This window comes from Dermacentor andersoni, chromosome 5, assembly GCF_023375885.2.
Source record: "Dermacentor andersoni chromosome 5, qqDerAnde1_hic_scaffold, whole genome shotgun sequence".
NCBI classification, from domain to species: Eukaryota; Metazoa; Arthropoda; class Arachnida; order Ixodida; family Ixodidae; genus Dermacentor; species Dermacentor andersoni.
Window position 1 is genome coordinate 68,978,027 of NC_092818.1, and position 27,654 is coordinate 69,005,680.

Below are 27,654 nucleotides of genomic sequence, written 5' to 3' on the forward strand. Positions count from 1 at the left end.
GGGTGCATAAATTTTATTTTTTCAAGTAAAAACAAGTCACAATTTCTTGCTCTTACCACAAAGATGTAATGAGAGAACAATAAAACAATCAAGGATATTTGCTTTGTTTTTTGGTAAGTATGAAAATCAGGGAGCACGTTGCAATTTAGAGCACAAGAATTGAGTGAACGTTGTGGTGGCAACAGACGCTGCATGCAAGAAAAAGAGAGAGAGAGAGAAAATGTGCACAAACCACTGACAATGAGTGTCTATGTAAGTGGTAGCTGAATGCTTTTACAAAGATATTTGCTTTACTACAGGAACAATGCACATGAATGCATACATTTGTTGCAGTGAGAACATTTAAGGAGCGTTCGTTGTTTCATTGCATACTTCAGTGAAGAACAGAACTGTTAATGAGTAAATCTGTTAGCGGTGCCGGACGCTCCTCCTGCAACCCGCATAGGGGTGTGGAGAGGGCTTTTTTGAGTGCCTTTTAAGCCAGCAATCTGAGCATGCTTGAGTAAAATGTTGACATAATGGATTAGTCCAAAGCAAACTCTTACTTGTACAGCAGCTCAATGAAAGTTGTTATCGCCAGGCGGCACACATTATCCACAGGCTCCACGCTCTGTTGGGCTAAGGCACACATCATTGACGACACCTGTGCCTCGGGAATGGCACTGGGCTGTACCGATGCAAGGTAGCAGATGAGGTCCTGCAGTGCGGATAATTAAACATTTAACCGTATTCAAAATAGAAGTACCGTGGGACCTCGGCGATATGAATCTCATGGGGTCACGAAGAATTTTCGCATCATCAGAAATTCATATCACCGAATAACATTGAAAACTGGCAAGCTAAATTAACACAACTCACAGCAACAAATTTTTTATTTAGAGAAGCAAAAAGCACATTGAAAGCAAAAATTCATTGACAATTACAATACTCCCTAAAGTGAAAAAGCAAAAATTAATTGACAATTATGATACTCCCTAATGTGAAATTTGAGAGCAGCTCTGTACATGTTTTCATTTTGCGATATATAGGCTGGCGCAGACAATCTGTCGCATGCGGCACGTTGCAGACGGAGCGAAGTGTGGTGCGACTGCCTCCCTAATCTGGAGATCACAAGAGGCACAGCAGCGATTCACAGCAACTGCCGCAGACAGACCTCCCAGACGATGCGTGCTACTCTGGCGCCATCTTGTAGCCATAGTCGCTGCACTAGCTTTTCTTCTCACGCTTTCGCCATACCCTCCTCCGCTTTCCTTCTTGCATGTTTTATCCCCTTGCCGCATTCCATGTTCGCTCTTTCATCCTTCGCTGTGCTCGTTCACTGGGTTAGGCTGACGTCGACTGCTCGCCACAGAAATGGGCACCTAAAATCTGTGCTCTGAAAATTTTATTTGCGGCAGGTAAAATCCCTGATGTCTTTCTGTTTCTTCTCTTCCGTCATGCTACCCAGCAGACAATTTCCATATCAATAAAAATGGGCGCACATGTCGTCGCTGAACTCATCCGTGGCATAGCACGCGACAGGTGGCTGCTCATTGTTGCCCTCGGCACTTTCATCGCTTTCATCATCACTGGAATTTGCAGCCTCGGACATGTGCAAACCACAAGTAGCAAGGTTGTCGTCCGCAGTGATAAAATTATCCACAGAGCGCCTGGCACCAGGCTGGTCCCAGTCCTCGATTTTTGGGTCCTCTGGCTCTGAGGGCACCTCTGTTGACTCCTGAAGAAGCCGCACTTATTGAAACAGTTGGCTATCATAACTGGCGTGACTCGGCCCCAAGTTCTGTCTATAGAGTGAAGAGTGTCCAGCAGGCTTACTAGCAAGTCGCCATCCTTGCGATCAATTTTGGGAAGAAGGCAGCACACGAGAAATTCTATAGAATAATGCTTCGCATTCTTTGACTCCAGCGTCAAGCGGCTGTAGGTGCATGGTTGTGTTTGTGGGCAAAAATACAAGCTTGACGTTTTGAAGCTTCCCTTGCTTCGGGTGTGCAGCACACTGATCAAGTATCAAGACAATTTTTTTGTTCTTGTTTCCCATTCTTCTGTCAAGGAGCGAGATGAACTCTTCGAACAGGGCTGTTGTCATTTACGCCTTTTTGTTAGCGTGATTGAAGCAAGGCAGATAAACCTCCCGCTTCAAACATTGGGGCTTCTGAGACTTCCCCACCACTATGTAAATTTCTCAGACCCGTCAGTGTTGCTGCAAAAGAGAACGGTAATTGCTCCTTGCTTTTCTTTCCCTCCTTAGCATGCTACACCGTTAAAGCACAGGCTCTCCTCTGGCTGAAGGTTGGAAAACAGACGTACCTCATCTACGCTGAAGTCATCTCAATGCTCATATTCTGCAATGAGCGATGGCAGTGTAGTCCAGAGCCAATTCTTCACGACTGACTTGTCAACCTTTTTTGCCTTCACCACAGACGCTTTTGTACACAAGACTATACATAGTTTTGAAACGGTGCAGCCAGCCGCCAGAACCCTGGAATCTATCAACGTACAAAGTGAGTGCGATCTCGACGGCTTTCTTTCTCAAAGCCTCACTGTCGATATTCATGTTGGTCGCAGTAACTTCCTCTAGCAGAGCTTCTTCTAGCTTAATGTGAGGGGCCGTCTTCACCGCCTTCGCATTGATATTGAAGGAAAGCACATTCTTCATGATGTGTTCACATTGCCCAACAATTGTGCTTAATGTCGATGTTGCAAGGCCTAGCTCCTTCGCCAACTTGGTTTGCCTTTTTGCAGCTCTTAGGCACCTGTTTCTGTGGCAAGCGTCAGCGTTGCTTTTTGTAACTGAGCGAACGAACACAGTGAAAGATGAACGTGAATGCGCAGTGCAGTGGAGGATGAAAGTCGGCGATAGCGAAGAGAGCGCGAGGAGGAAAGCGGAGGAGGAGGCTACAGTGAAAGCATGAGGCAGAAAGCAGAGGAGGAGAGTATGACGAAAGGGTGAGGAGGAAAGCAGAGTGCCGCACGCGGCTACGAGATGGCGCCACAGTGTTTGTAATCTGATTGTATGTGCAATGAGAATTATGTAGTACTTTCTGGAAGCCATGTGGGCACGAGTGATTACACTGGAACCTTCGAAGAGTCATGTATAAAAGCCGACATGGTGGACCCACGGATCAGATTTCGATGATCACAGAGTGCTCTCCGTTACCAATGTGCTTGGGCGTTACTCGTTTTGCAATGCTTTCCTCCATTACTAATGTGTCGCATGAGACAGACTGTCTGCACCAGCCAATACATAGCGAAATGAAAGTGCGTATAGAGCTGCACTCAAATCTTGCATTACGGAGTATCGTAATTGTCAGTGAATATTTGTTTCTTGGGGTCCTTGTCCACCTTCTGCAGGATGTTCAATTTCTCTTTAAGAAACAGAGCTTTCCGATTGCGAGACGTAGCTTGTTGTGATGCAGAAAACAGGCTTGAACCATGAACAACAGCGTGGCTTCGAGTACAGCAGCAGCAGAAACAATAACGGCACCCTAAGACACACATACAAAAGCGTCACTTCCCCGAGTGGGCAGGCGGCAGCCTCCACAGCCAGCGCCATCTGTGCTCTCACAGCGAAGGCACACGAAGGCGCATCAGGGCCTCCGAGATTGCGCATGTTTAAGCACGTTACGTGCACCATTTCAGAGGCTATATAAGGCGCAGCTGGTGGGTGACGCTAACAACCTGCCAAACCGATGTGTGCTTGGCAATGCGTGACCGCATGCTGTTCTATTCCGCAGACAGACGGGAGGCGGTCTGTGAGGCGATATCTGTTTGTGTGAAATGGTGCGGGGCGAAAATCTGTTCGCAACAACCGCACTCTAGCATGTTGTAGACTAATGGACGTCGGCAGGGGTCACTGAAAAATTTGTATCGCCCCAAAATTCGTATGAGCTGTGATCATATCACCGAGATTCTACTGCAACGGCAACCACAACTGAAATGCAATGTGCCTTTTGCAAGGCAGGCGCACGGCCAGACTCGACTCTCTCCTCCGAGTGAGTGGAGTCCGGCCATGGCAGGCGCTGCACTTGTGAGTGGAATAAGGCACCAGCTGTTTCTCTTAGACTCTTACAGACTAGCACATATCCGTGTCTTGCCATTCTACACGGTTTACCCTTACGCATATCGCGATGATGCCTGCCTGTCCTGTGGGCAGACCTCCACTCTAGCACACATGCTCTGGGAGTGCGGGTCGAGATACAAGTTCAGCAAGGAGAAGTGAGGCTCGCTTCTGCGTAGCCCCACTCTAGACAGGCAAATCCTGGCTGCCCGGCGTGCCCGTGACCAGGCCGGTGGGCTAGACCTGCCAGTCAAGACGTGGGACTAGCCAGGTGTGCGACGAGTTTGCGTCCTCGCCAGACCTCCAATAATGTTCTTTCACTCACTTGTCAGCCTTTCCATTCTCGCTACCGCACTCATGGAACGCCTTTTGAACATTATTGCCATTGTAATTTGGCACGACGGCAGTGTCGTGTCTCGTTTACGGCTGCACCTCCCGTGACTATCCCAGCAGGGCAACGAGAATTTTTCGATTTCTGTCAGTAAAATGCGATCGGCAGCACCATGAAGCCTGGATTAGGGCTGTGAAGCAGGAAGATGAGCAAGGGCGTCCGTGGCAGCAGCAGCAGTATCTAGACTATGCGGGAAGCACTTTATGACAGGTATGTATTGGTAGATGCAGTTTACCTCTGTGTTTTTCTCATTACTGACTCATACAAATAATCTTGACGAAGACGCAAATGTATGTTTAAGCTAGCGAAACAAATGACCTCTGAGCTCGCGCGCTCTGTTTGAGTGAAACGCGAAGTGTTTTTTTTTTTCTATCGTCTCTGTGCGTCCACCGCTACAACGCCGTCATTTCACAACTTCACACTGACCACACTTGCAGCTTTATAAACGCTCAGTGAATGCTTGTGATGCCAGCGTAGTTCTGTCAGAGCCAAGCTCACCTGCACTGCCGGGCTGATGTGTGAAACAGCGTGCTCTGTAAAAGTAGCTTACAGTACTAGTTAGCAATCGTTGCTAGTTGTCGTTTAGTCATTCTTGTCGGAACTAAGTAACATAATATTTACTTACAGAAGGCGTTTATGTTTGTTTAGCGAATCAGGATGTAGTACGGTATGCACTAAGGCTCATTTTTCTGTGCGGCATCTTCTAGAGTCGAGTGGCACGTCTTAAGTATAAACCCCATGCAAGCGATCTTGCGCGTGACAGCGACAAGCAACGTGATTGAGATGGCTGTCGTGTTCGCTTGTCGCCTACAAATCGTACCCCATGCGCACGATGACTTCGAGAGACGTCTGCCCGGTGTTGCTGGTATGAGGGCAGCAATGTAAACGCCGAAACTAGCATGACGTGACTAGCGACGGCCCGATCCGTCGCTTGAAGCCGTCACTCATTGCTGTCGCGCACAAAATCGCTCTCATGGGGTTTAGCCTTTATTGTGTAACCAACACGTTTCAGGGTCGACTTCGCTGTCGCCCAGACATCTGCACTTCATACCGACACTATTTATGTACATGGACCAGCCCAAAATAAGGACGCGGTCGACCGCTGTGTCCGTGCCGCGGCACTTTCTGAGAGGAAGTCAGGTGCCCCACAAACAGGAGGTATAACCAATTTTGGTCATTCTGACCATTTTCTTGGCACTTTTGTAGATGTACACACACCTTATGTAGGTAAATAACGCATGCAACTTTGCTTTCTGTTGGCCTCCCCACTGCCCGTGCATGTATGTACGCCTAGCACTATGGCACACCATAAAGCAAGACATGCAGTGGTGAAACGTGATATTCACCCTAAGAACTACACCTCGTGCCCTATTCGAGTCATGCATTTTTGTGCGTACTCATACTGTTTTATTACTTATTCACTTTACGCCACAGGTGCAGCGGTTTCAGGTCAAGGAGGAGCTTGTAAAGCGTTGCCAAAGCTCTTCTTCCAGCCGTTAGTCACGCTGAAGAAACCTCAGGGTACAAAGCATTCACCAGCTGTCTCCATGGCTAGCTGACGATGACAAAATATGACGGCATGAGCACATTGTTTCGGTCTTGTCTCACATGCAACGGTGCCTGCCAAATTGTTTCTCATGGCCACCGCACGATGGCGCCACAATGCATCGCAAAAGGCGGATTAAGCATATTAAGGCACTGTACTAACTCATGGGTGAGAAGAACTTGGGAAACCAAGGGGGTCTATTTTTAGAGCAACCTTAAGAAGCCAAGAGAGAATGAAGCCAAGGAAAGCATACAAGTTCATTGTCCAGTCAATCACATACTGCACAACACCTGTGGTTGAAAGAAGGCTACACATCTACATAAAGGTGGCAAATGACAGTGGCTGGCACTTCTAGGCTAGATTTAATACATGTACAGTGAACCACAAAATTTTGTGGACCACGGTATCTCAGACAATGTTCAATTTCCAAGCAGCCTGTAACTGTAAGTCAGTAAAACCATACATCACAAAGTTGTTTGCATATGCTAGTAGTGGAAGTGTGAACATTAGGCTGCATTGTGAGGCTGCAGAGACATTCAATAGACCAGCAGCTTGGGGTTGTTGGTTTTCCATCCTGGTGTTGGCAGCGTAATTAGCAGCACTCGTGGTGTCGTTTTCTTGTCTTGTGTCCCCATCTAATTGAACTGTTAACACCAGGAGATATTCAGCTTTGTTTTTAGATTCCGTGGTCTGATTCCGAGTCCATAAAATTTTGTGGTTCATTGTACAGTTGTGAGCTATATGGGACACAACACCTTATTAGTTTTCAAGGAATAATTACCAGATATAAACCTGAATATAAGCCAAGATTTTTTTAAAAGAAAACAAACAGCCAAGGTCGTTTCTCGTTTTCTATAGCAGTCTTTAGCACATTATGAGCCACTGTCTGGCCAAGTCAAGGTCAGGGGTCGAAATATATTCTGGTTTATACGGTACTCATTGTGTGTGGATTTGAATCTAATGTGTTGATATACAAGTAAAATTCACAATAACCATTCAGTGTCAATAAACACTTTTGTGCTGGGTATGTGTGTGTAGTCCCCAAAGCTTCTCAACGTAATTTGGGCCTACCCTTTATGTACAGTAGAACCTCGTTCATATATTTTGGAAAAAGAAGCGAGAAATAACGTACTAACCAAAGAAATGTATGATCCGAAGCGACTAAAAAATCTGACCAACTCAACTGTAGTTGACATCTACGTAATGTGAAGCGTTGTGCGAATTGTTGCACATGAGGCATGAGACACTCGTCGAGCTGGTGGTGCTTTGTTGCAAGAGGTTTTGTTGTTTTCCCATTGCACAGTGTCTTAAGACTACAACAGGAAACTGAAATGAAGTTGAGCTGGTGGGCGATGCTGGATGCCAATGAAGTGAAATGTTGCACTCACATCGTGCCGCCCACAGCAGGCAACGGCAGTACATTTGGTTCATCGCCTACTAAAAGTGTGCAGTACGCTACCAACGGCACCATACTCCACGCGCTGTGAAACAGATAGCTGAAGATGCTTATCGCAATACAGTTGGGGGCGATAGCTGTGAATGCGGTATGCAATTATGCCGGAGAAGAATTGCTGGTACCGGAATAGGAAACTGAGTGCATGTTGGCGTTTTCACGTGAGATGGGCGAGTGAATATTGTGGTGAAGTTGCTGCGGCGGGCTGCTATACACTATTCTCAATCGTGTGTACCCTGTGCATTTTCTTGTTTACATAGGATCTAGCGGCCAGAAATCCTATCATACGATTGTGGTTTAGCGATGTAGTCAATGTCAGTGCCTAAGCGTTGTGTTTTCCAGGAACGCATGAACCGGTAAAAGTAAGTGCAACTCTATTGGATCATTTTTTGTGCTCTCAATCACTAATGTTGGTGCCAAGAAATTGTACATATCAAGAAGGTTCTACTGCATAGCTTGGCAAAATTGTGAGCTTTGAACATACTAAGTACAGAGCTGGCATTTTCTCCCTATTTTCATGCATTATACAGCAGACTTTCGTTAATTCGACTCCAGTTAATTCAATTTTCCGGTTAATTCGCACCCAACCGAAGGTCCTGTCTGTGCCCAAGCATTTATATGGGTGCAAACTTTGGTTATTTCGATCCTGAAATTATCCTTGACTGAATAATTTGAACTTTACCAGTCAGCACACACGTGCTTGACCCGTATGGCGACTGCAACTATAGGTAGAGGTGTGCGAATATCAAAATTTTCAAATACGAATATAACAGGAACATTCAGCTTCGAATATTGAATCGAACATAGAATAATGATATGCACATCCATTTATTAACAAGTTGGGTTAATTTGTTATGTTGGAACATTGCAATCGCATTGTCAATATTAGAAAAATAGACTAGTTAGCCATTATACAATAACATTGTTTATTTGGCTCCTGTTAACATGGGAAATTTAGTAATTCCCACTAGCTGTCCCCATCAGCCTATGCCATTAAATTCCCGTAAAGTCGGAGGCATTCAACCCTGTGCCAGTTGTCACTCATCGCACTTGCTGCCAAGCAATAAGCTCAGAATTGGGGGTGGCGCTGCAAAAGGAAAAAAAAAAGTGCACCCTCGCTGTCCGCAAACCCATGCCCCTTGCTATTGAGTGGCTGGCTTTTCCACAAGCTTAAACGTTTAGTGGCTAAGCATGCTTTATAGGCATAATTTCGCTAGCAGCACGAACGCATTGCAACATTGAGCACAAAATCACCCCAATATTCTTACATTAGATAGAAACAAATGCTAAGAACTGTGTTTGCTCCCACAAAGCCAGCGATATATTTGATTTGATTCTAATATTCGTATCCAAGCGAATATTCTGACGTTTCCGAATATCTATTTTTCTAATCGAATACGAATATTAAAAATGTAAATTCAATAATATTCGACATTTTCGAATATTTGCACACCCCTAAGTATAACCCCTTTAATGGCAGCGTCAGTCTCGATGAGGCTTAGGGGACAGTCAATGTGTTTAACATACAACATCTCCTGTCGAAAGCACCTATTTTTGGCCTGCTCTAGCAAGATTATTAAGCAATAACTGTTGTTCACAATGTCGGACGACTATGATAGTTAGCCAATTTGAATACGCAACGTTCTGATTTTGAGAAAATTGGGCTGGAGCTGCATGCGCGATGCAATATAATACAAAACCAAAATCGCTTTTGCAGAGTTCGTGTGCTTTACCGCATAATAGAAATATATTGCACCAAAGCTGACTTTAAGAAACTGGCCACCAATGGGTAACGCATATTACACCTTGCTTATGTTCTTTGCTAAAAAGTCAGTTGCACATTAGCTTTCTACTTTGTTTAGGAGCTTTAATGTCATTTCTACGTTATCTTTCTACTTTGAACACATGGAAACTTGGTGCACGTTTGATTTGGGGGCATGTCAGAATTGGGCAAATACCACTGCCAAATGATTGGCAGCGTGTTTCAGTCTTTTTTTCGGCATCTTGTTAAATTTGACCTGCCGCATAATGCGATAAGTTTCGTTGGTCCCATCAGGGCCAAATTAACGGAAGTCGACTGTATGGGGTTCGTAGTAGGCTTCCCCAGTCTTCTAAATGAACTACACAAGTAGTGAAAAGAGTAGACAAAGATACGCCCACTACAGTAGTACTTGGCAGTACATCACATGTGCCCTGCGGAGTTTGTGACTTCAGCTCCCACCAGCAGCAAGCCGTGTTTTTTTCCCACTTCCATTTTCTTTTTCTATAATTATATAATGAAGCTTGCCACAAAGTTTTATATTTAACAATAATTCTAAGCTTTACCCAAAAAACATGGTTTGTTTAATCTACGCTTTCCTCGTCTTCGTTGTCTGATAATTAATTATATATTTTATCCAAAAACCATAGTTCGTTTCACCTAGGCTTTCCTTGGATTTGTTGTCCGCTGGTTTTGTATGTTTGTAATAGTTCATGCAATACCCACACTCTTTCCTTTTCAAAATCTTCACGGAGTACTAACTTTGTGCGAGTCAGGGTAATGGCTAGCTGCTGACACTACACATAAAATGTTAAGATGAGTGACGAGAATGAGAAAAATCAGCATCTCTTCGCTGGTTCTGTTAACACCAAGAAAAACAACGCATCAAAGGGATCAGCATACATAAACCACAAACTGCAAACTTTTCTATAGCTATCTGAGCTGGCACTATTCACGCTTGATTTGGACCCATGCACACACGCGTGCACAGTGGTGATCACCGTGTCAAAAGCCTCGACAGACCTTAAATGACGTCATGCAGGCTTTCCTGACGTTGGCTCCCGCATCTCCTCGTTTTGGGCAGTGCGTGTAGTCATCCATTCCTTGGATTAGGATGTTGAGTATGGTTTCAATCTGGGACGGCGACACGCCTCCTTCCTCGACACCAACCGAGATGCAAAAACGTGCCAGGGAAAGCACCGCCTCAGTTTTTGAGTCCGAATACTCCCGGCCCTCTGCTGTCGCTCTGGCCGTAACTCCACGAAGGATCACTTGGAAGTACTTCCTGTAAACAAAGCTTGGCAGGGATCCTGAAATAGGAATGCAAGATGTCTTAAAAACCAGCTGCAACCACTCATAAAAAAATCTTATGTTTGAAATATGAGCGTGTGCATTTTGAAAAGCTAGCAACAGAAATTTAGAGGATGCTTAAGATTCGCCTTTAAGAGTGGAACGCGATAGCGTTGAAAGACCCCTTACTGCTTTTCATGAATCCCGGCAACTGCAGCTTATGTAATGCTGGCTGCGAACGCTATGCACCAAGGTGAGCTTTCTGGTAGAAACGCGGCCTCTTGCGTGGCTCGATCTGCTGTTATTGTCTCGCACTTTTAATATTTCAGTCTGAGAAGAGCTAATATAAGGCCATGCGCTGTCGGTGTTTTTTTCCATTACCTTTGTTTGTGCGCTGCCATTCTCCAAATTCCGAGGAATAACTTTGTAAAGAATGAAAGACAAGGTACGAGCAACTTTGGTGGCAGAGAAGTGGTTGGGTATGCATGGTTTGGAATTTGGTCCGGAATTCTTTTTGCCGAGGTGACGTTGTTAAGAATGGCCGTATGGGGTGACAACGTGCCAGCTTTCAGCCCGCTGCACGTGTTCCAATCCGGCCGACGGGGCGCACTTCGGAGAACTGCGAAGGGGTGGCAGCCACGTGGCGCGCGATCAACTCAGGAAATTGGTACTTGGCCGAGCCATCCGGGACAAAGCAGAGTTCTACGAAGCCCTCTGACGTCGGCACTGAAAGCTGGGCGGTACCGAGAACTGTCCGGCCTTTTCACCTGTGTGTGTGTGCAACACGAACATTTCCGTCCACGGGGCACTCAAACGTGTGAGCCTTTGTGTGTGTGGGCCGTCCTGCAGGGGGGCGGCTAGTTTGCAATGACTGGACGAACGTTTCCGTCCACTGGGACTCCGTCCACGGGGACCTCGAAGAGTGACGTCGAACGATGACGTCGAACGATGACGTCGAACTATGACGTCAAGCGGAGAGCTTATAAGCAGCGTTTGCCGGCTGCTAGGTCGTGCTCGTGTCGTGCTCGTGTCGTGCTCGTGTCGTGCTCGTTGTCGGGAGCTGAGTGTTCTTTGTCAGGCTAGAAACGCACTAGTGAGCTATGTGCTCGTAAGCTGTTTGCTGTATGTTAGTCTTGCGGGCTCCATATGGGAGTCGCGCTAGACTGCCGATGTACCTCGTGTTATAAAATGTAAAGACTGCCATTAAATCCTGCTCGCCCAGTCCTGTCGTCCCAAGGTCCTCGCTATGACTACGACCGCTCCAATCCTAATATCTGGTTGGCAGCGGTGAGATCAGCCTACGGCTCCTAGACCAGCCTACGGCTCCTAGATCGGCCTACGACTCGGAGACAGCAACGGCAGCTGACGGACGTTGGCACATGGTGACCGACCGGCATCCTGATCAAGTTGGAGGCGACTTGAGATTGACCACCTCTTGCAACTGACTGGATACGGCGGGGAAGGACTGGTGATATGGTGCTGCTTCAGTGGGTAAGCGTTTGGTTTTGGCTGTAAGATTTACCAGGCTTCAATTTCTCTGTGTTTTTGAATTTGATTCGCTGGGATCTATTACTTGTATTTTGATTTGCGTGGGTATCGCAACAAGTACTGTGTGACAGCAGAGCCAAAGCTTAAAGTAGCGACCATGGTCCTAATGTGTTTGACGAGAGCTGACCTGTTGTGGTTGTGTGAGGAGATCGAGGTAAACGTAGATGAGGACTTGAGGGAGTCAGAGATTCGTAAAACCATTCTAGAAAGTAACAATGATTTGAAATTCATAGAACAAATGGGCAAACGAATTCTAAGCAAAAAGCGGGAACAGGAATCAATTAAGCAAGAATGCCAAGAGCGCGAGCAAAAACGCCAAGAGCGTGAGCAATAACGGCAGGAGGTTGAAAAAGAAATTGCAGCAGTAAAGAAACAGATACAGGATTTGCAGCAGCTAAACGCAGGAAGTCAACACCGGCTTGAGAAATCTGTAGGCTGGACGCAGCAAAAGTGTGAGGAAGTAGATTGCAGATTTTCGTCGAAAGCCGAGAAAAGTAGTAGTACCTGTGAGAGTAGCAGCACGTTCATAGGTGAACTCGAAGTGCTAGCAGCTAACGAAGCCTTAGTGGCAACAGAGGCCGTTAAAGGCCAGAGTGAGAGCGACGAGGTGCTGTGCCAACAGAGGACTGTAGAGACAGCTAGGCCACCTGCGAACAAATTGGCACAGTTACCGCGCGCGTGCGTCGCATCTCATGGTAGCGAGGTCGTTAGCGAGGTACAGAATACTACGGACTTGACAGACGTGAGCACCCATGTAGAGTCAGATCTGTGTGCAGAAGTGAAGTGCGAACTGGACGATGCAGTTGAGAATAGTTCTCGGGGTGGCGAGCTCCGTAGCTCACGAGAGAACAACTGCATTGTTCAGGGATCGGTGCGGCTCTCCGCCAGTCTAGGTAGCCTAGAGATGGATGATTTAATTAGGAATCATTCGGACTGTGCGCGTGAGACAGCGCTCGAGACCGACGGGCTGTGTGTCGATGCACAGCGTGAGCTGGGCAATGCAGTAGAGGGCAGTTCGCAAGAGTGCGAGTTGCATAACTCGAGTAAAGCCTGCTGCATTGTGCCAGAGTCGGTTGAGCTGTCCGCCAGTCGAGGCAAAGATAGAGTCGATTTAAATGATAATCACTCAGACTGTGCGGGTAAGAGACCGATCCGGGCCGACGAGATGTGTAACGGCCAGCACGAGGCGCGAGATGACGGCATGAAAGAGAGTTCGAGGAGAAAGCGCCGCAGAAAGAAGCGCCGAAAGGATCGGAATGCGGTGGCTAAAGTAGCGAAGCCAAAGACGGCGACAGGCGCGAGAAAGCAGGGCGCGGAGAAGAGACAGGTGCGGTCGTCACGGACGATGTTGACGCATCCTAATCGTTCGAGCCACCGGTCAAAGGGGGACCGCGAAGCATGTTCTGCGCGGACGCGGACAAAGGGCACGGGGCAGTTAAACTCCTCGTCGTTCCGTAGTTCTTTTCAAAGCTCAGCGTGCAGTACCAATAAGCGCAAGGTGGCAAGTCGAGACCAGGTGGGGAGTAGCGACGCGGTCAATTGAGTTCGTGAGGAAAGAGGGGCGCCAGGACGCAAATTGGCAGGAGACTGTAACGTCTTGGGGGAGCTGATAGTGAGTCAGCCCTTTTGTTGTTCCTCGGCAGCCAGAATAGCTTTCAAACCGCGACCACCTCGGGTACGGCTCAAAGTATGAGTCAGTCGTAAGCAATCGGGAACGGGAGGCCAAGAGAGTTTCCGTGGAAGTAAAGCATGTTGTTTGTTTTTTATTTTGAGCATCGGAAAGTTTTCGCGATTTGAGACTAGGATTTCTTTCAATGTGTAAGGTTTGAGCTTTGTTTGTGTTTTCGTTTGAGAAGTTCTGAGATTTGAAAGATGAGGTTTATGTAAACATGTAGTCTCGCGAGGTGTTCATTAATAAGTAAATAGGCTTTCTTTTTTTTGTGTGTGTAAGTAACCTGAGTGTCAAGGTTATTGTTGAGAGGCCTATCGTAACGCGCGTGTGTTTTAGTTAACCTTCTTTTTTTTTATAAGCGTTTTTTTTATTTTCTAAGGTTAACCGTGTAGATTTTCAGTAAGTGCGTGATTTGCACTGAGAAGAGCTCTTAGGTCCATTAGCGCGTGTCCTGTGCGGACGGAAGGAAGCAGAACGTTCATGACTGGGTTGCTCGTGTGTGTCGAGGGCAGCCGTATTCTGACTTCTCTAGTACGCGTGCGTAGAGCTAGTTATTAGAAGACATTTGTTCAAAGGTTCCTCTGCGTTGCGTAAGTTACGCAAGTTTGGTTGTTTGTTTAAGGAACGTGTCCTGTGTGGACTAAAGGAACAAATGTGAGTCAGCGTGATGAAAACTTTGTATGATGCAAGCACGTGTTCGGAATAGGGACCACAAAGCTAGCGCGATTGTTATTGCGTACCTGTGGAGTTGGCCAGACTGTTCAGTGGCAACAGTACGTGAGATAAGTATGCCACTGCGATAGGGTAAGAACAGGCTGTTCGTGAAGTTAGGCTGCTTATGCTATGTTTGGGTATTGGTGTTTGAGAGCCTTCGGTTTAATTCTGCGTAAACCTTTACTCTTGTGCAGCACGACAGTCAGATTTGGTCGAACTGAAAGGGGAACGTGAACGCTCGCTTTGGCGGCACAAAATTTTGGGGCAAAATTCCCAGTTGAGTGACTTGCATTGAAATTGTGATAGGAGGCCTGGTGGGTTAGCAGCTGATTCCGGGCGTTTGAACGCTGAGCGGTATTGTGTTGCCGGGTCGACTCTTCTGTGCCAGTTGTTGTAAGATGGCTGAAGGCATTCCAAGTAAGCAGGGGTTGCAGAGAGCAAAGCCATCGTCTTGCTCGCCAGCCATTCTCTTCCTGCCCAGCGGTTGCCAGCACTGGCCAGGTGAGATTTTCCGTGCCATGGAGGAGCTGTTAAGAATGGCCGTACGGGGTGACAACGTGCCAGCTTTCAGCCCGCTGCACGTGTTCCAATCCGGCCGACGGGGCGCACTTCGAACTGCGAAGGGGCGGCAACCACGTGGCGCGCGATCAACTCAGGAAATTGGTACTTGGCCGAGCCATCCGGGACAAAGCAGAGTTCTACGAAGCCCTCTGACGTCGGCACTGAAAGCTGGGCGGTACCGAGAACTGTCCGGCCTTTTCACCTGTGTGTGTGTGCAACACGAACATTTCCGTCCACGGGGCACTCAAACGTGTGAGCCTTTGTGTGTGTGGGCCGTCCTGCGGGGGGGGCGGCTAGTTTGCAATGACTGGACGAACGTTTCCGTCCACTGGGACTCCGTCCACGAGGACCTCGAAGAGTGACGTCGAACAATGACGTCGAACTATGACGTCAAGCGGAGAGCTTATAAGCAGCGTTTGCCGGCTGCTAGGTCGTGCTCGTGTCGTGCTCGTTGTCGGGAGCTGAGTGTTCTTTGTCAGGCTAGAAATGCACTAGTGAGCTGTGTGCTCGTAAGCTGTTTGCTGTATGTTAGTCTTGCGGGCTCCATATGGGAGTCGCGCTAGACTGCCAATGTATCTTGCTTAAACTGTTAATATGTAAATAAATCCTGTTCACAGAGTTCCTGTCTACGACCTTCATCTCCTTCAAATGGTGGCAGCGGCGAGATGGTCCGACGACTCCTACATCTGGTTGACAGCGGTAGGATCGCCTGTCAAATCCTACGTCTGACGCTGGATGCTGATGCGGGATGCTGGGTTTTTTTCGACATGGGCTCCTTAACGCTATCATGTTAAAAACACTTGTGATGCTAAAACTAGAAAAACTGTGCAAAACCTATAAACAACCATTGTCAAAGTAAGCAAATAGAACACCTCCATAAAGCTGTTCGCTTTGTTAAAGGAATGATGGGCACGAATGCGTTTCCTATTTGTAACAGCATATTTAAGCAGTGCTTGTCATTTCATCACGTAATTTCGTACAGAAAAGAGTCGTCAACCAGCACATCGGTAGCAGTGGTATGGGGGGCTATTCTTGTAAAGGAATTTGCCGTGTGGTGTCTCCAGCAGCACGAGCGAGTGCTGCGCCCCAGCATCTAAATCTTCAGATGCCACAAAGCTCACACGCGAAAGCACACGCATCTCAAAGAGCTAGTTGGCTTTAGGCAACGAATGTGATCCACAAGTTGGTTATGCAAGGGCACGTCTTCTTTGCATCGGCACCTTCGCATCGACGGTGAAGGCTAAACCCCATTAAGCGCGATTTTGTGTGTGACAGCGACGAGCGATGGATCGGACCATCACGTGAACAGATCGCTCGGTCTTGTCACGTGATCGCTTGGTTCTGCAAATCTAGAATTCGTCGCTCGTCGCCCGGAAGTGCTATGAGCGACTAGCCAATAGCACGAAGCCGGAACTGGATGTACATAACTCAAGTACTTCCGACTGAATTTTATACGTGCAAGGATAAGAACCTACTGCAAGACTTTCAGAAATATTTTGTGCTGCTTTTTACAGTAAAACACATCAACTGAAGTTAATAAAGCATGCGTCACGCTAGTTTCGGCGCCTATATTGCTGTCCTCATACCGGCAACACTGGGGAGACGTCGTTCGAAGTCATCGATCGCATGGGGCACGACTTGTTGGCGACGAGCGAACGCGATAGCCATCTCCATCGTGTCGCTTGTCGCTGTCGCGTTCAAGATCGCTTGCATGGGGTTTATACTTGAAGTTTCAACCACCCACCACCAAGTACGAAAGTAGGCGAGATGCAAAGAAAGCTATTGTATATACTCGCATAATGAATGCACTTGCATAATAAACGCACTCCAAACTTTGCTCCTGTGCAGTCCCACCGTTGAACGGCCATGCTGTAGTTTTTGAGGCAGACTAGAATCTTTTACTCTTGCACATGTGTCCAGAGCAAGCCCACTTAATTTCGATGCCCGTCTCTGTGTTGGAAGTACTTAATAATGCCAACTGAGAAATGCCGAGAAGCTGGCAGCAAAGACATCGGGAGAGAACACTGGTGGCAAACATGCAGTCAGAACAGGCTGCACATTACCAGAGTTTCTCCAGACCTGACGGAAAGAGTGACCACGAAACGTTGAGCCTGTTCTTACTGCATGCTTGCTGGAGCAAAGGTACCTTGCGGACTGGACAGAGCAAAACACGCAACTTTACTCTGACATAATAGGGGAGTGCGTGCAATGCACGGTGGTGCAGCTGGCAGCACAGGAGAGTATAGTGAGGAACAGTGTCAAATTCGCGTGTCTGTTGCTCGCTTTTCTGCATTTTCAGTTTTGCTGTGTGCGATGGGCCCTAAGTTATACACCTGCTGCAGGACAGAGAATTCATCTGCTCACAAAACAGAAACGCTGATCAGACAAAAGATAAAGTTTGACATGCTGATGAGAAGGACGGTCAGAGGAAAGAGGTGCACACAGCGTGCTTGTCAAAACAACAGATGCAGAAATGTAGCCCTTTAACGTGATGCTTGTGATCACGACACATGGCCGGAAGCGGCTGTGAGGACAAGTTGTTGTGGAACCAAATTACCAACGCAAATGTACACATAGTAGCGAAACTTCCATAGAAACCCACACGTCCTGAAATGGCTTCTTGTGGAGGCACGGAAGCACCACCAACATTTTGTGGGGCTAACTTCTCAGTATAAAAAAATTGTTTGCCATTTGAGGTTTGTTGCGCCAAATCGTTTACTGTGCCAAGACGTATCACATCACACTTGCTACATACACAGATCACATAACAGTACAAATGAAGCATAGGTAAACGAGAATAGTCGCCACAACATCGCGTCACGAGTTAACACAAACACGCTTGCTGATCCATCCGTATTTACTGCTATCATTCTATAGCAGCAAGCATTAAAATAGTGGGCCTTAAGAGTTTTGCATGAATTGAGTGCAAATAGTTCACCTGGATTTTGAACTTAGTACCACGTACATGTGTCCTTAGTACTAACCAGGCACGTAACCAGGGAGAGGGCCCCCCCCCTAAATTAAGCGGACTACCCCCCCCCCCCCTCTCCGCATTCCCACACACATTCCTAAAGCGCCGTCAAATCAATGTTGAGACGTGACAACTACTCGGCGGTCAACATTTCGCTGCCTTTTTCACTCCTTTAGTATGGCAGTAGTTATCGGCATGTACTGGGGTGTGAAAGACAGTTTTCTGTCTCTAGATGCGTTTAACTCTAGATGCGTTCACTTGTCACCACCTATTCAACGGTTACGTGCATTGCTGTTGCTTCGTTAGTTCAACCTTCTTTGTTTAGACTGATCCACGGACCAGGAAAGGGATTTGGTTCATAGTCAGCTGGTCTGTATGCTCGAGGAACAAGTTGCGGTAGGAGAAAGCACCAGTTGCGTTCAACTTTTCCTTTTGCTTCATTATTTCCTCGAGTGACAGCTCGCCGCGATGCTGGCAGATCGTCAGAACCATATACCCGTGATATGGGGTTAAATAATGTGCAAATTAATATAATGCGAAAGAACGTCCACCATCAAACCCTGCAATAACCCTTAAACCCATAAGCAATATGACTGTCACCCGTTACTTCATCTGGTTTTTCCCTAACTGTACAGCACTTTTCGTGCAAAATTGGCAACTGGAAACAATAGTCACAAGCAGTTGAGAAATTAGACAATATACTAAAGGTGAGAGCCAAGGCAACAGCCAAACAGGAAGGAAAAGTGAAAATTAACAAATTTAACCATCGTTTATGAAAATATTTACGGATCAATATCTTTTTATTTAAAAAGGAAGTAGAGAAAATGCCACCAGAAGGGGAGAATGATTTTGTGTGTTTTGAATAACGCTTCTATATCAGTCAAGCCGCCTGATGTAGCCACTTCTCTGCTGTGCTTTTGTGGGTGTTTTTCTAACCTTCCACAGTGGGCGCATTTGGCTAGAACCGCAGCGTCCTGCACTCTACGTGGCTGTACAGGACTGGCGGCCACGCATGATTACGCAATTTCCTAAATAACAATAAGAGTCGGTTTTGGCACTTGATAGAGCCGTAAACGAGGGATCCAAAGGAACTGTGATTGTTCCGCAAATATATAGATCTCTATAATTCTTCCAGTGCTAATTCAAAAAACGCTACTATAATCAGATACAACTCCAGTCTGCAGTGAAGCCCCGCCCATGCCCTCATAACCGCCAGCCACTGTTCCTCCGCGAGGCTGCAAATAACTCGTACTTCAAACTTTTCCCGTTACCCAAATAAGGTGGTAACCACAAAAATATAATTATTAGCGCGTAATTTTATACGTTTTCCCTCGCCTATTATAGTGGAGTGGTGAAAGCCTAATTCTTTATTGAACTGAAATAAAATGCTTGCATCGCTGCAACTATTTATTGTCAAGTTTCACTTGAGTTGGCAGTGAAATTTATGACTAAAATGGGTTCAGCAGTGAAATCAACTGTACTGCAGACTTTTGAAGGTTTAATTAATTAATTAATTATGGAGTTTTACATGCCAAAACCACGATCAGATTATAAGGCACGCCTTGGTGGCGGACTCCGGAAATTTGGGCCAACTGGGGTTATTTAATGTGTGCCTAAACCTAAGTACACAGGTGTTTTCGCATTCCGCCGCCATGGAAAATGCGGCTGCTGTGGCCAGGATTCGACCACCCCCCTCCAAAATATCCTGGGTACGTGCCTGGTACTAACACACATTTGTAATTTCAGCGTCAAGATGAAGACATAGTTGAAGCATATTTAGCCGTGCCACACTGTCTGTGTATGTGCAGACGCACAGACGCGAGCTTGTGCGCATCCATAAGCGCATGAGGCTAGCAGCGATGATGACGTAGAGTGAGCTCAGCATGCTTACACTAAATAAATGCTGTTTTGATTTCGTTAACGCTGTCCTCACTTTTTTGTTCGGCCTACGTTCGAGGTAAGTTTTTTTTTTTTTCTGGCTTCAGACATTCGGGGATCTGCTTAGAATGGGGGCTGGCCTAGATTCAAGTAAATAGATAAATTTACTGATGAATTCCTATAAGGTTAATGCTATATATATTGGCATTACATTTTATGGCTACTGATAACAGAGTTTTGATGACATTACAGTGTTAAATATAGTTCACTGCTTCTGCTTCACAGTTCTGCTTCACTTGCTGCCACAAATTTATTTGTGCGTTTAGATGACCTCTCCATAGATGGCACAACAAATATGCAATGTTCCTTTTTTGCATGACTTACTTCTGGAGAACAGGGAATGCATTAAAGACACAAAATAAGTACAGTAGAACCGTGTTGACATAATCCTGTTACGTACAATTTTCCTGCGCCAATGTCCGCTATAGAGAACACAAAGAAATGACCCAACACAGTTATGTTTACCTTTTAACATTTCATATGTTCCTGGAAGATGTGATCTTTTGCATTAATGCTTAGTAGTTTGCCAAACTGCAATTGCACGATACGTTTCCTGGCCGCTCTATCTCATGTAAAAAGAAAAGGCATGAGGCGCATAAGACAAGAACCGTAGCCACCCGCTGCAGTAGCTTCCATGCAACGCTCGCCCGCCCACCCATCTCACATGAAAACGCCGGCACGCACACAATTTCTTATTCCAAGAAACCTCCTCCCGGGTCATCGCATGCCGCATTCACAGTTATCGCCACCAACCCTACTGCGATAAGCATCTTCACCTATCTATTTTACAGCACATACCATTGGAAGCACACTGCACGCTTTTAATAGGCGATAACTCAAATGTGCCGCTGTTCCCTGCTGCAGACGGCAGAATGATGTCAGTGTCGTGTTTCGCTCTGGCGACATCGTAGGCATCGTATTCCAGCATCGCCAACCAGCTGAATTTCGTTTGCCATCTTAAAAAACTAAGCAATAGGAAAACAATGTGTGCGTCTCGGGTCGCTTGAACCCCACCAGCTCCACGTGCGTCGCATCGGCATCGCGTGCTGAGTGTGCACGTCAGAACTTTCCACCGAAATGCCCCCCTCGAAGCTGTTCAGACAAGTTGAATTTGACAAGCGTGCACGTAAGTTTGCCAAAGCCGAAAAGACGACACGTCTCTCAGGCTGCTCAGGCCCCACCAGGTGCATTGGTGTGTCATATTTTGCATTATGTAGATGTCAACTACAGTTTAGTTAGCCAAATTTTCTAGGGACTTAGGATCGTACGTTTTCCTAATAAGTACATCTTTTCTGGCATTTTTTTCGAGAATGTGCGAACAACGTACTACTGTATACTCTGAAGTGGTAGGGTAAGGGTTAGAGTTCCATCTACCTCCTTTTGCTCTTTCATTGATGCTGATGTTGCCTCTTAATGATACACCTATCCTGCTTGAAAGTATCAATAAGTTTGCTGTGGGAGTTGGCATTTTCTTTTTACTCATTTGTTGTGGATTCCTTGGCATTCATTTCTAGTGTCCCTTTAATTAAACAATCAGTAAATAAACCAACGAGTACCCTGCCTCCAGCACTCACCCAGTGCGTGTGCAAAGTTGCAACGGACGCCTTCCGTGCCCGAGTTGAGCCCTTCCAGGTACTCGGTGACAAGAGTGTCGCAGATGGCGTCCTCGTCCTTGCAGTACTCTTCCAAAAATGGTGACAACGCCGCACAGGCATTGGCCCTCAGGCTGCGTTCGTCACGAAGAAGGCACCGGCTTATCACAGACAGCCACTTATCTGCAAGAAAGAGCAAACGGAAGAAGCAAGCTGAAAACTTGCACTGGCAATGAGATCGCAAAATATTTATTCCTACACACCGAGCTTTGCGAAAATAGCAAGGCAAGCATGAAGCAGAGCAGTATTGCGCTGTGTGAGGTGGAAACTGCTATGCTGCAAGCTTGTACAATAACGAGCAAGAGTTTGTGGATGGCGAATAAGGACAATTGCTACGATTGGGGTGGGTGTCTCGTTTTCCCTTCATTAATTTCTCCTCTCCACCTTGGGGGTTTCTGCAGAACTATCACACCATGAATAAGGACCTTCTAGCGGGCTAGATGTGCATCCTAACATTAAGTACTACAATACGTGCCTGCATGCAAACAAATCGAGTGCATGTCCAAATCCAGGCTGCACAGCCACGCCAGAAGAAAGCGTAAATCTTTTAAGCTAACAATATGGTGTTCAAAGTTTTGAACACGATAGTAACATATGAGAGGTGTGTCCGGGCCAGCCCACAGGGCCCAGTCAGGTCCGGCCCGGCCCGCAAGCTGGGTTCGGGCAACCCGGCCCATCTTAAGTCAGGCTCGGTTGGCTCTCGGACCAACAGGCATGCTTTATCGGGTGGGACGGCATGGCATCAGAGCCCGACTTGGGTCCGAAATATTTGCTAGTGCTTCATTTCCACAAGAAAATTAGATTACCTGCACGGTCAAATGCTTGTCTTATGCTGTCCCGCAGTTAAGGAGGGAACTGGGTCTTACAGACAAAACTGTCACAAAAAATATAACTTTTTCATTTATGCTACTTATGTAATCTATGTATCACTGCACACTTTCTGGAAAAAAAAAGGCTAGTTTGAAACAACATGTCATTGAGAAAAAAAAAACCTCACTGTTGCTATGCCACAAAAATGCTCAGTTTTGTCCATGAAAGCACTGAAAATTACTATTTTGCCATCCACCATTCCAGAATCACTTATCAGAGGCAGGCCATTGTGGTCTCGCTTAAAAGAGCATGTCTTCTGCTTCGCTTTCCTGCCAAAAATGCATGCTTTCTTGCCACATTTGTTGCACCCAGGAGAGTAAAATAATTTTCTCCCATGAGATTACTTTTTTTTGCACATTTCTGAAATAATTATTTTTGGTCATAAGCAATTTCCCAAGCAATTATCCAATTTTAATAATTTTCTTTTTATCTGATATGTAGGCGCCCAAGGAGTGCAGTAAGTTTGTAATACCATGTTTGTGAAACATGAAATATTTAGAAATTTTGAGGCCGAGACAGTGACGACGATGTAATGACGAAGAATGAATGATGTTCACGGAATGACAAAGGCGATATGATGACCACGGCACGTAGGCAAGGAGACGCTGAACGCTGAATAACGACAGCATGACAACGATGACATGAACATAATGGCACGACAACGACTGCGTGACGAGAGTCGGATGATGAAGTTAGAATGAGAATAATGGAACAACCACAACAGCATGATGATGATGTTATGAAAATGGATGCATGATAACAACTGTCTGACAAAGACACAAATCCTGACAATGGCACGAGAAAGGCATGTAATCAGGAATGAATGACAGCAGCATGGATCAATGAAGTGTGATGACAATGGTAAGACGATGAAGCCATGACAAGAGTCAAATTAAGAAGTTAGAATGGCTTTAATAGAATGATCGTGATGGGATAATCACAACAGTATGACAACGAATGCATGACAATTACTGTATGACGTTGATACAACAATTTATAAATGATGATGATGGTATAATGATGACAGTAAGACGATGACGACGATGGTATGACGACAACCAGGTGACAATGGGATGACGATGATGACATGAGCACAATGGACTGACGACAACGGTATGACATTGAATGCATACATGATCGTGACTGCCTGACGACGATGGCATGACAATGGGTGCATAATCACGATTGAATTACGACAGCTCACCGACTATATTGACTGTTATTCCATTTTCTCCTGCTGCTTTTCCCTGGTCCATGTCTTGCAAGGCCCTTCTAGCTTTATTGCTAATTAGAGAAGGAGCCTCTGTATCCTGTTCACCACTAGTTCGAATGAAGGTAGAAGAGAAATTACAGACAAGCCTTGGCAAATGGCAATTCCCATACATATACCTAGTCTATATTTGCACTAAAGGAGCAATAATTAAAACAAAAGTTGTTTTACACATTTAATAAAATGCTACTTGCGCATCTCTGTCCAATTTATGGAAAAATAATTTCTTGGCGTTACCATTGAGAACGATGCAGGTGGTAGAAAGGTTTCGCTTGCGCCGGGCTCTGCTCTTCTTGCACAGTCGCGTCTGAATAGTAGTAATTCTGTTATTGCGTATTGCTGCGCGGGCTTTGCTCGCTTGCAAAACTCGCCCCAACTGCAAGTACCATACCTCTGCAAGCACTCGGCAGCTTTGTCCGCATCACATTGTGAGGTGTCTGGCAGGATGACACTGTAATGGCAACAACTCAATGGCCCAATTAGTGTGTGGTGTTTACGCAGAAAGTTATTCACACTGAATCAACCAACAACTTAGCAGCAGAGCGTAATTATGGCGTTTCAGGAGAATGCCTAGACTTGGCTGCAACAAAAGGACAAGCTTTTTGCTTGCGCAGGATTGCAAATGTCTTTCCAGGGACCCGAAGGAGGGCAGATATCCTGTCATTGAAGAAGTTGTGGAAAAGTGGGACAGAGAACAGCCGGACAAAGGCCCGAGCGTGTCCTACGAGGACATTCAAGTGAACGCTCGCATTGTCGCAAATTAACTGAAAATTACTGAAGTACTATAGCGCCAAGCAGACGACACAAGAAGAGACACGGACGAGGGCTTACTAACAACTGACGCTTCATTGACGGAAACACACAATATATATAGGAAAATTTGGCGGCGCAACCGCGCATTGTCAAAAATAACTTGGTAACCAGGCAAAAGGCGATAGAACGATTGTGAAGGTGACGTTCTTGAAGATGACATGTGGTGTACAGGGCCAAATGACTATAAATGATAATGGTTACGCGATACACAAACACCGCCGTAAGGGAGTACCTCATAAAAACTAAAAGATTAAGAATTTTCACCAAGCGCAGGCGGCGCAGCAACATGCTCAGTTCTAACTAAGGGCTTCTAAAAAGGACATCTCACTTTTATACAGAATTTTTGATAGTTCGCTCAGGCATTCAAGGCCCTTCCTTTTAATGTGAAAGGCTTCCTTCAGCTCACGGGCAACGCTGTCTCGACTTCTGTCCAGAACGATGGTATCTCTTAGGCGTGGCTTGCACCCGCACTCTTTGCAATGGATGGCCATATTGGAACCAGTTCCTTTTTCCTGTGACCGTTCGTGTTCTTTTAGCCTTTCATTTAAACACCACCCCATTTGTACAATGTAAACCTTTTTGCATGAGAGCGGAATTTGATAAACTACCCCTTCCTTGCAACTGACAAGTGGATCGGTATGCTGGGTTCCGCAGGTCGCGCGTTCTGTTTTTTGGTTGTTAACGCGGGCGCACAATGTAGCAAGTTTTGAAGGGGCTGAGAAAACAACCGGGACTTTGAATTTACTCGCGACCTTTTTCAGGTTGTGAGCTACGCGGTGAGAGTATGGTACGAATACAGGTCTTAATCTCCTGGTTTGTTGCGTGTTTTTTCTTGCTTTCCCTTTTATTTTCTGGAGCAGGCACTCTACTACAGAACTTAGAACTGTCTGTGGAAACCCTGCCTCCTTTAGCCTTTCAATCTGCTGATGGAAGCTGCTTCGTAAGGCATGCTTACATGATTTCCTGGCAGCTGATTCTAATGCCCCTGTGGCAGTGGCGTAGCCAGAAATTTCGTTCGGGGGGGGCTCACAATGCAGCTCGGCCACCTCCTAAGAGGAAATATTAGGTCGGATGCTCCTATCTAAATACATGTAGAAGGAAAATTCATTTTTCTCGGCAACCACTTCACCAAATTTGATGAGGTTTGTTGAATTTAAAACAAAAACTTAAATTCTAGTGATTCTTTGTTTCCAATTTTTTATTTACGTCGTCAATATTTTATTAAAAAGTGGCAAACATCAAAAATTTTCAGAAAACGAAAGAATGAAGCTTACAACTCTGTAAATCAGCAATGAAAATTGATATCACAATTCTGCAAATTGCACATAATAGTAGATCTTCAGCGGACAAAATTGATGTTACACATGAGTCTCAAAAAATTAAGTATTGTGGAAATAAGGCCTTAGCTGAACCCTTGTACATAACATAACCAATTCAAATAGACATATCGAATTTGTCCGCTTTGAATGGTGTAATGGATGCCGTTTACAGAACCACGATATCTGTTCTTGATGAAGACCTATTAAATTGTAAACTTCGTGCTTCTACTTTCTTTCGGAGTTTCGAATTTTTCAAAATATTTTAAACAAAGTTCGGGCCCTAAATCAAAATTCCGCTTCCAACAGACACTAGAATTTAACTTACTCTCTCAACTGCAACAAATTTCATTAAAAGCGATTCAAGAGTTATCTCAGAAAAGTGTTTCTGCGTTTTACATGTATCTGAATAGGCCGCGTCGGAGTTGGGCCCGAGCTAAAGCTTCCTCTTAAACAATTTGCCTAGGGATCAAATACATGAATAATAACTGTATTGTCATTGCCAAAGATGCTGCAAACGAATTCTTGAACGCTACGCACTGTCAATACAAGTAAAATATGTATTTTTTCATTGAATATTATACTCGTATGTGCCAAAAATTGTGCCCAACATAACTGATGTCGATGCTTCCATGTTTCTGTCTACTTAGTAAGTAAAGAAAATATCACACGAACTTTAGAACTACATCAGTTCGAAACCAGCAAAGCAGTGCATGCCACTGATATGAAAAATGTAAAGCCCATGAAATGAACAAGTTGAGGACAAATATGGTAATGAAACTTTGTCATTCAAGATCCTTGTTTACATTCTTGTACATATGCAAGGGCCAGTGAAAAATCTCAATGACGCTGTCATTTGTTCCAATGTATTACGCCGGAGCAGCTGTCACCGGTCATGTATCGTGAGTAATTGCAACGAAATTATAGTCGCAACAGAGAGCACGTATAAAAAGCAGGAATTCTGCAGAATATACGAGGGCCAGTCAAATCAAAGTGAGCCAATGCGAATATATGACAGACGGGATACTTTATTTAAAAGTAGCCTCCATGAGCATTTAGACATTTGGCCCATTGACTAACGAGTCGCGTAATTCCCGTCTCATAAACCTCCTTGGGTTGTTGCTTCAAAACGTCTGCAACTGACTTTCACGTCATCGTCCGAGAGGAATCTGGTTCCCTTGAGCTGTTTTTTCGGCTGCCCCAAATTGTGGAAGTCGCAAGGCGACAGGTCTGAGCTGTATGGCGGATGTTGCAGCGTTTCCCGCTTGAACTTTGCCAGTCTTGTGTTAACCACATCAGCGACGTGTGGACGGGCATTGTCATTGAATGACCCCATTCGTCAATTTTTCACGTAGTTTGTTCTTGATTGCAACACGCAGCCGATCCGGCGTTTCACAATATCTGAAACAATTGATAGTCTCTCAAGATTTAGCAAATTCTATCAGTAATGGTCCATGACAATCGAAAAATAAAAGTCAGCAACATCTTTCCGGCGAAAATGACGGCATTTGCTTTCTTTGGGGGTGGTGAATTCGAATGTTTCCATTGTAAGCTTTGCCGTCGTGTTTCAGGCTCGTAGTAGTGGCATGATGGTTCGTCTCCGATCACAATTGCAGACAAGAAATCGTCACCCTTATTGTGATACCGGATCAGAGAGTAAAGGCAGCGCCGAACTTCTCCGTACTCTGGCGGTGGTTCAAAATCTTTGACATCCATAGCGCACACAAGAGCTGATAACCGAGATGTTCATGAATTATGGCGTGAACGGTGACGGTGAACTGAACCGGGACTGATGTTCACACGCTCTGCCACTTCAGCGATGCTTATCCTCCG

At 45.7% G+C, this 27,654-nt stretch overlaps 1 protein-coding gene across 1 annotated transcript in view; it reads right to left on the minus strand.

The window, feature by feature from the left end:
- Tbcd (tubulin folding cofactor D) overlaps nucleotides 1-27,654 on the minus strand; it is a 92,153-nt gene that overhangs the window by 15,371 nt on the left and 49,128 nt on the right. The window contains exons 11-13 of the mRNA XM_050178041.3: nucleotides 21,475-21,675; nucleotides 10,230-10,516; nucleotides 546-697 (exon numbers count right to left, since the gene is read on the minus strand). Of these exons, the coding sequence (XP_050033998.2) occupies nucleotides 546-697; nucleotides 10,230-10,516; nucleotides 21,475-21,675 (640 nt within the window). The remainder of the gene's footprint in view (nucleotides 1-545; nucleotides 698-10,229; nucleotides 10,517-21,474; nucleotides 21,676-27,654) is intronic.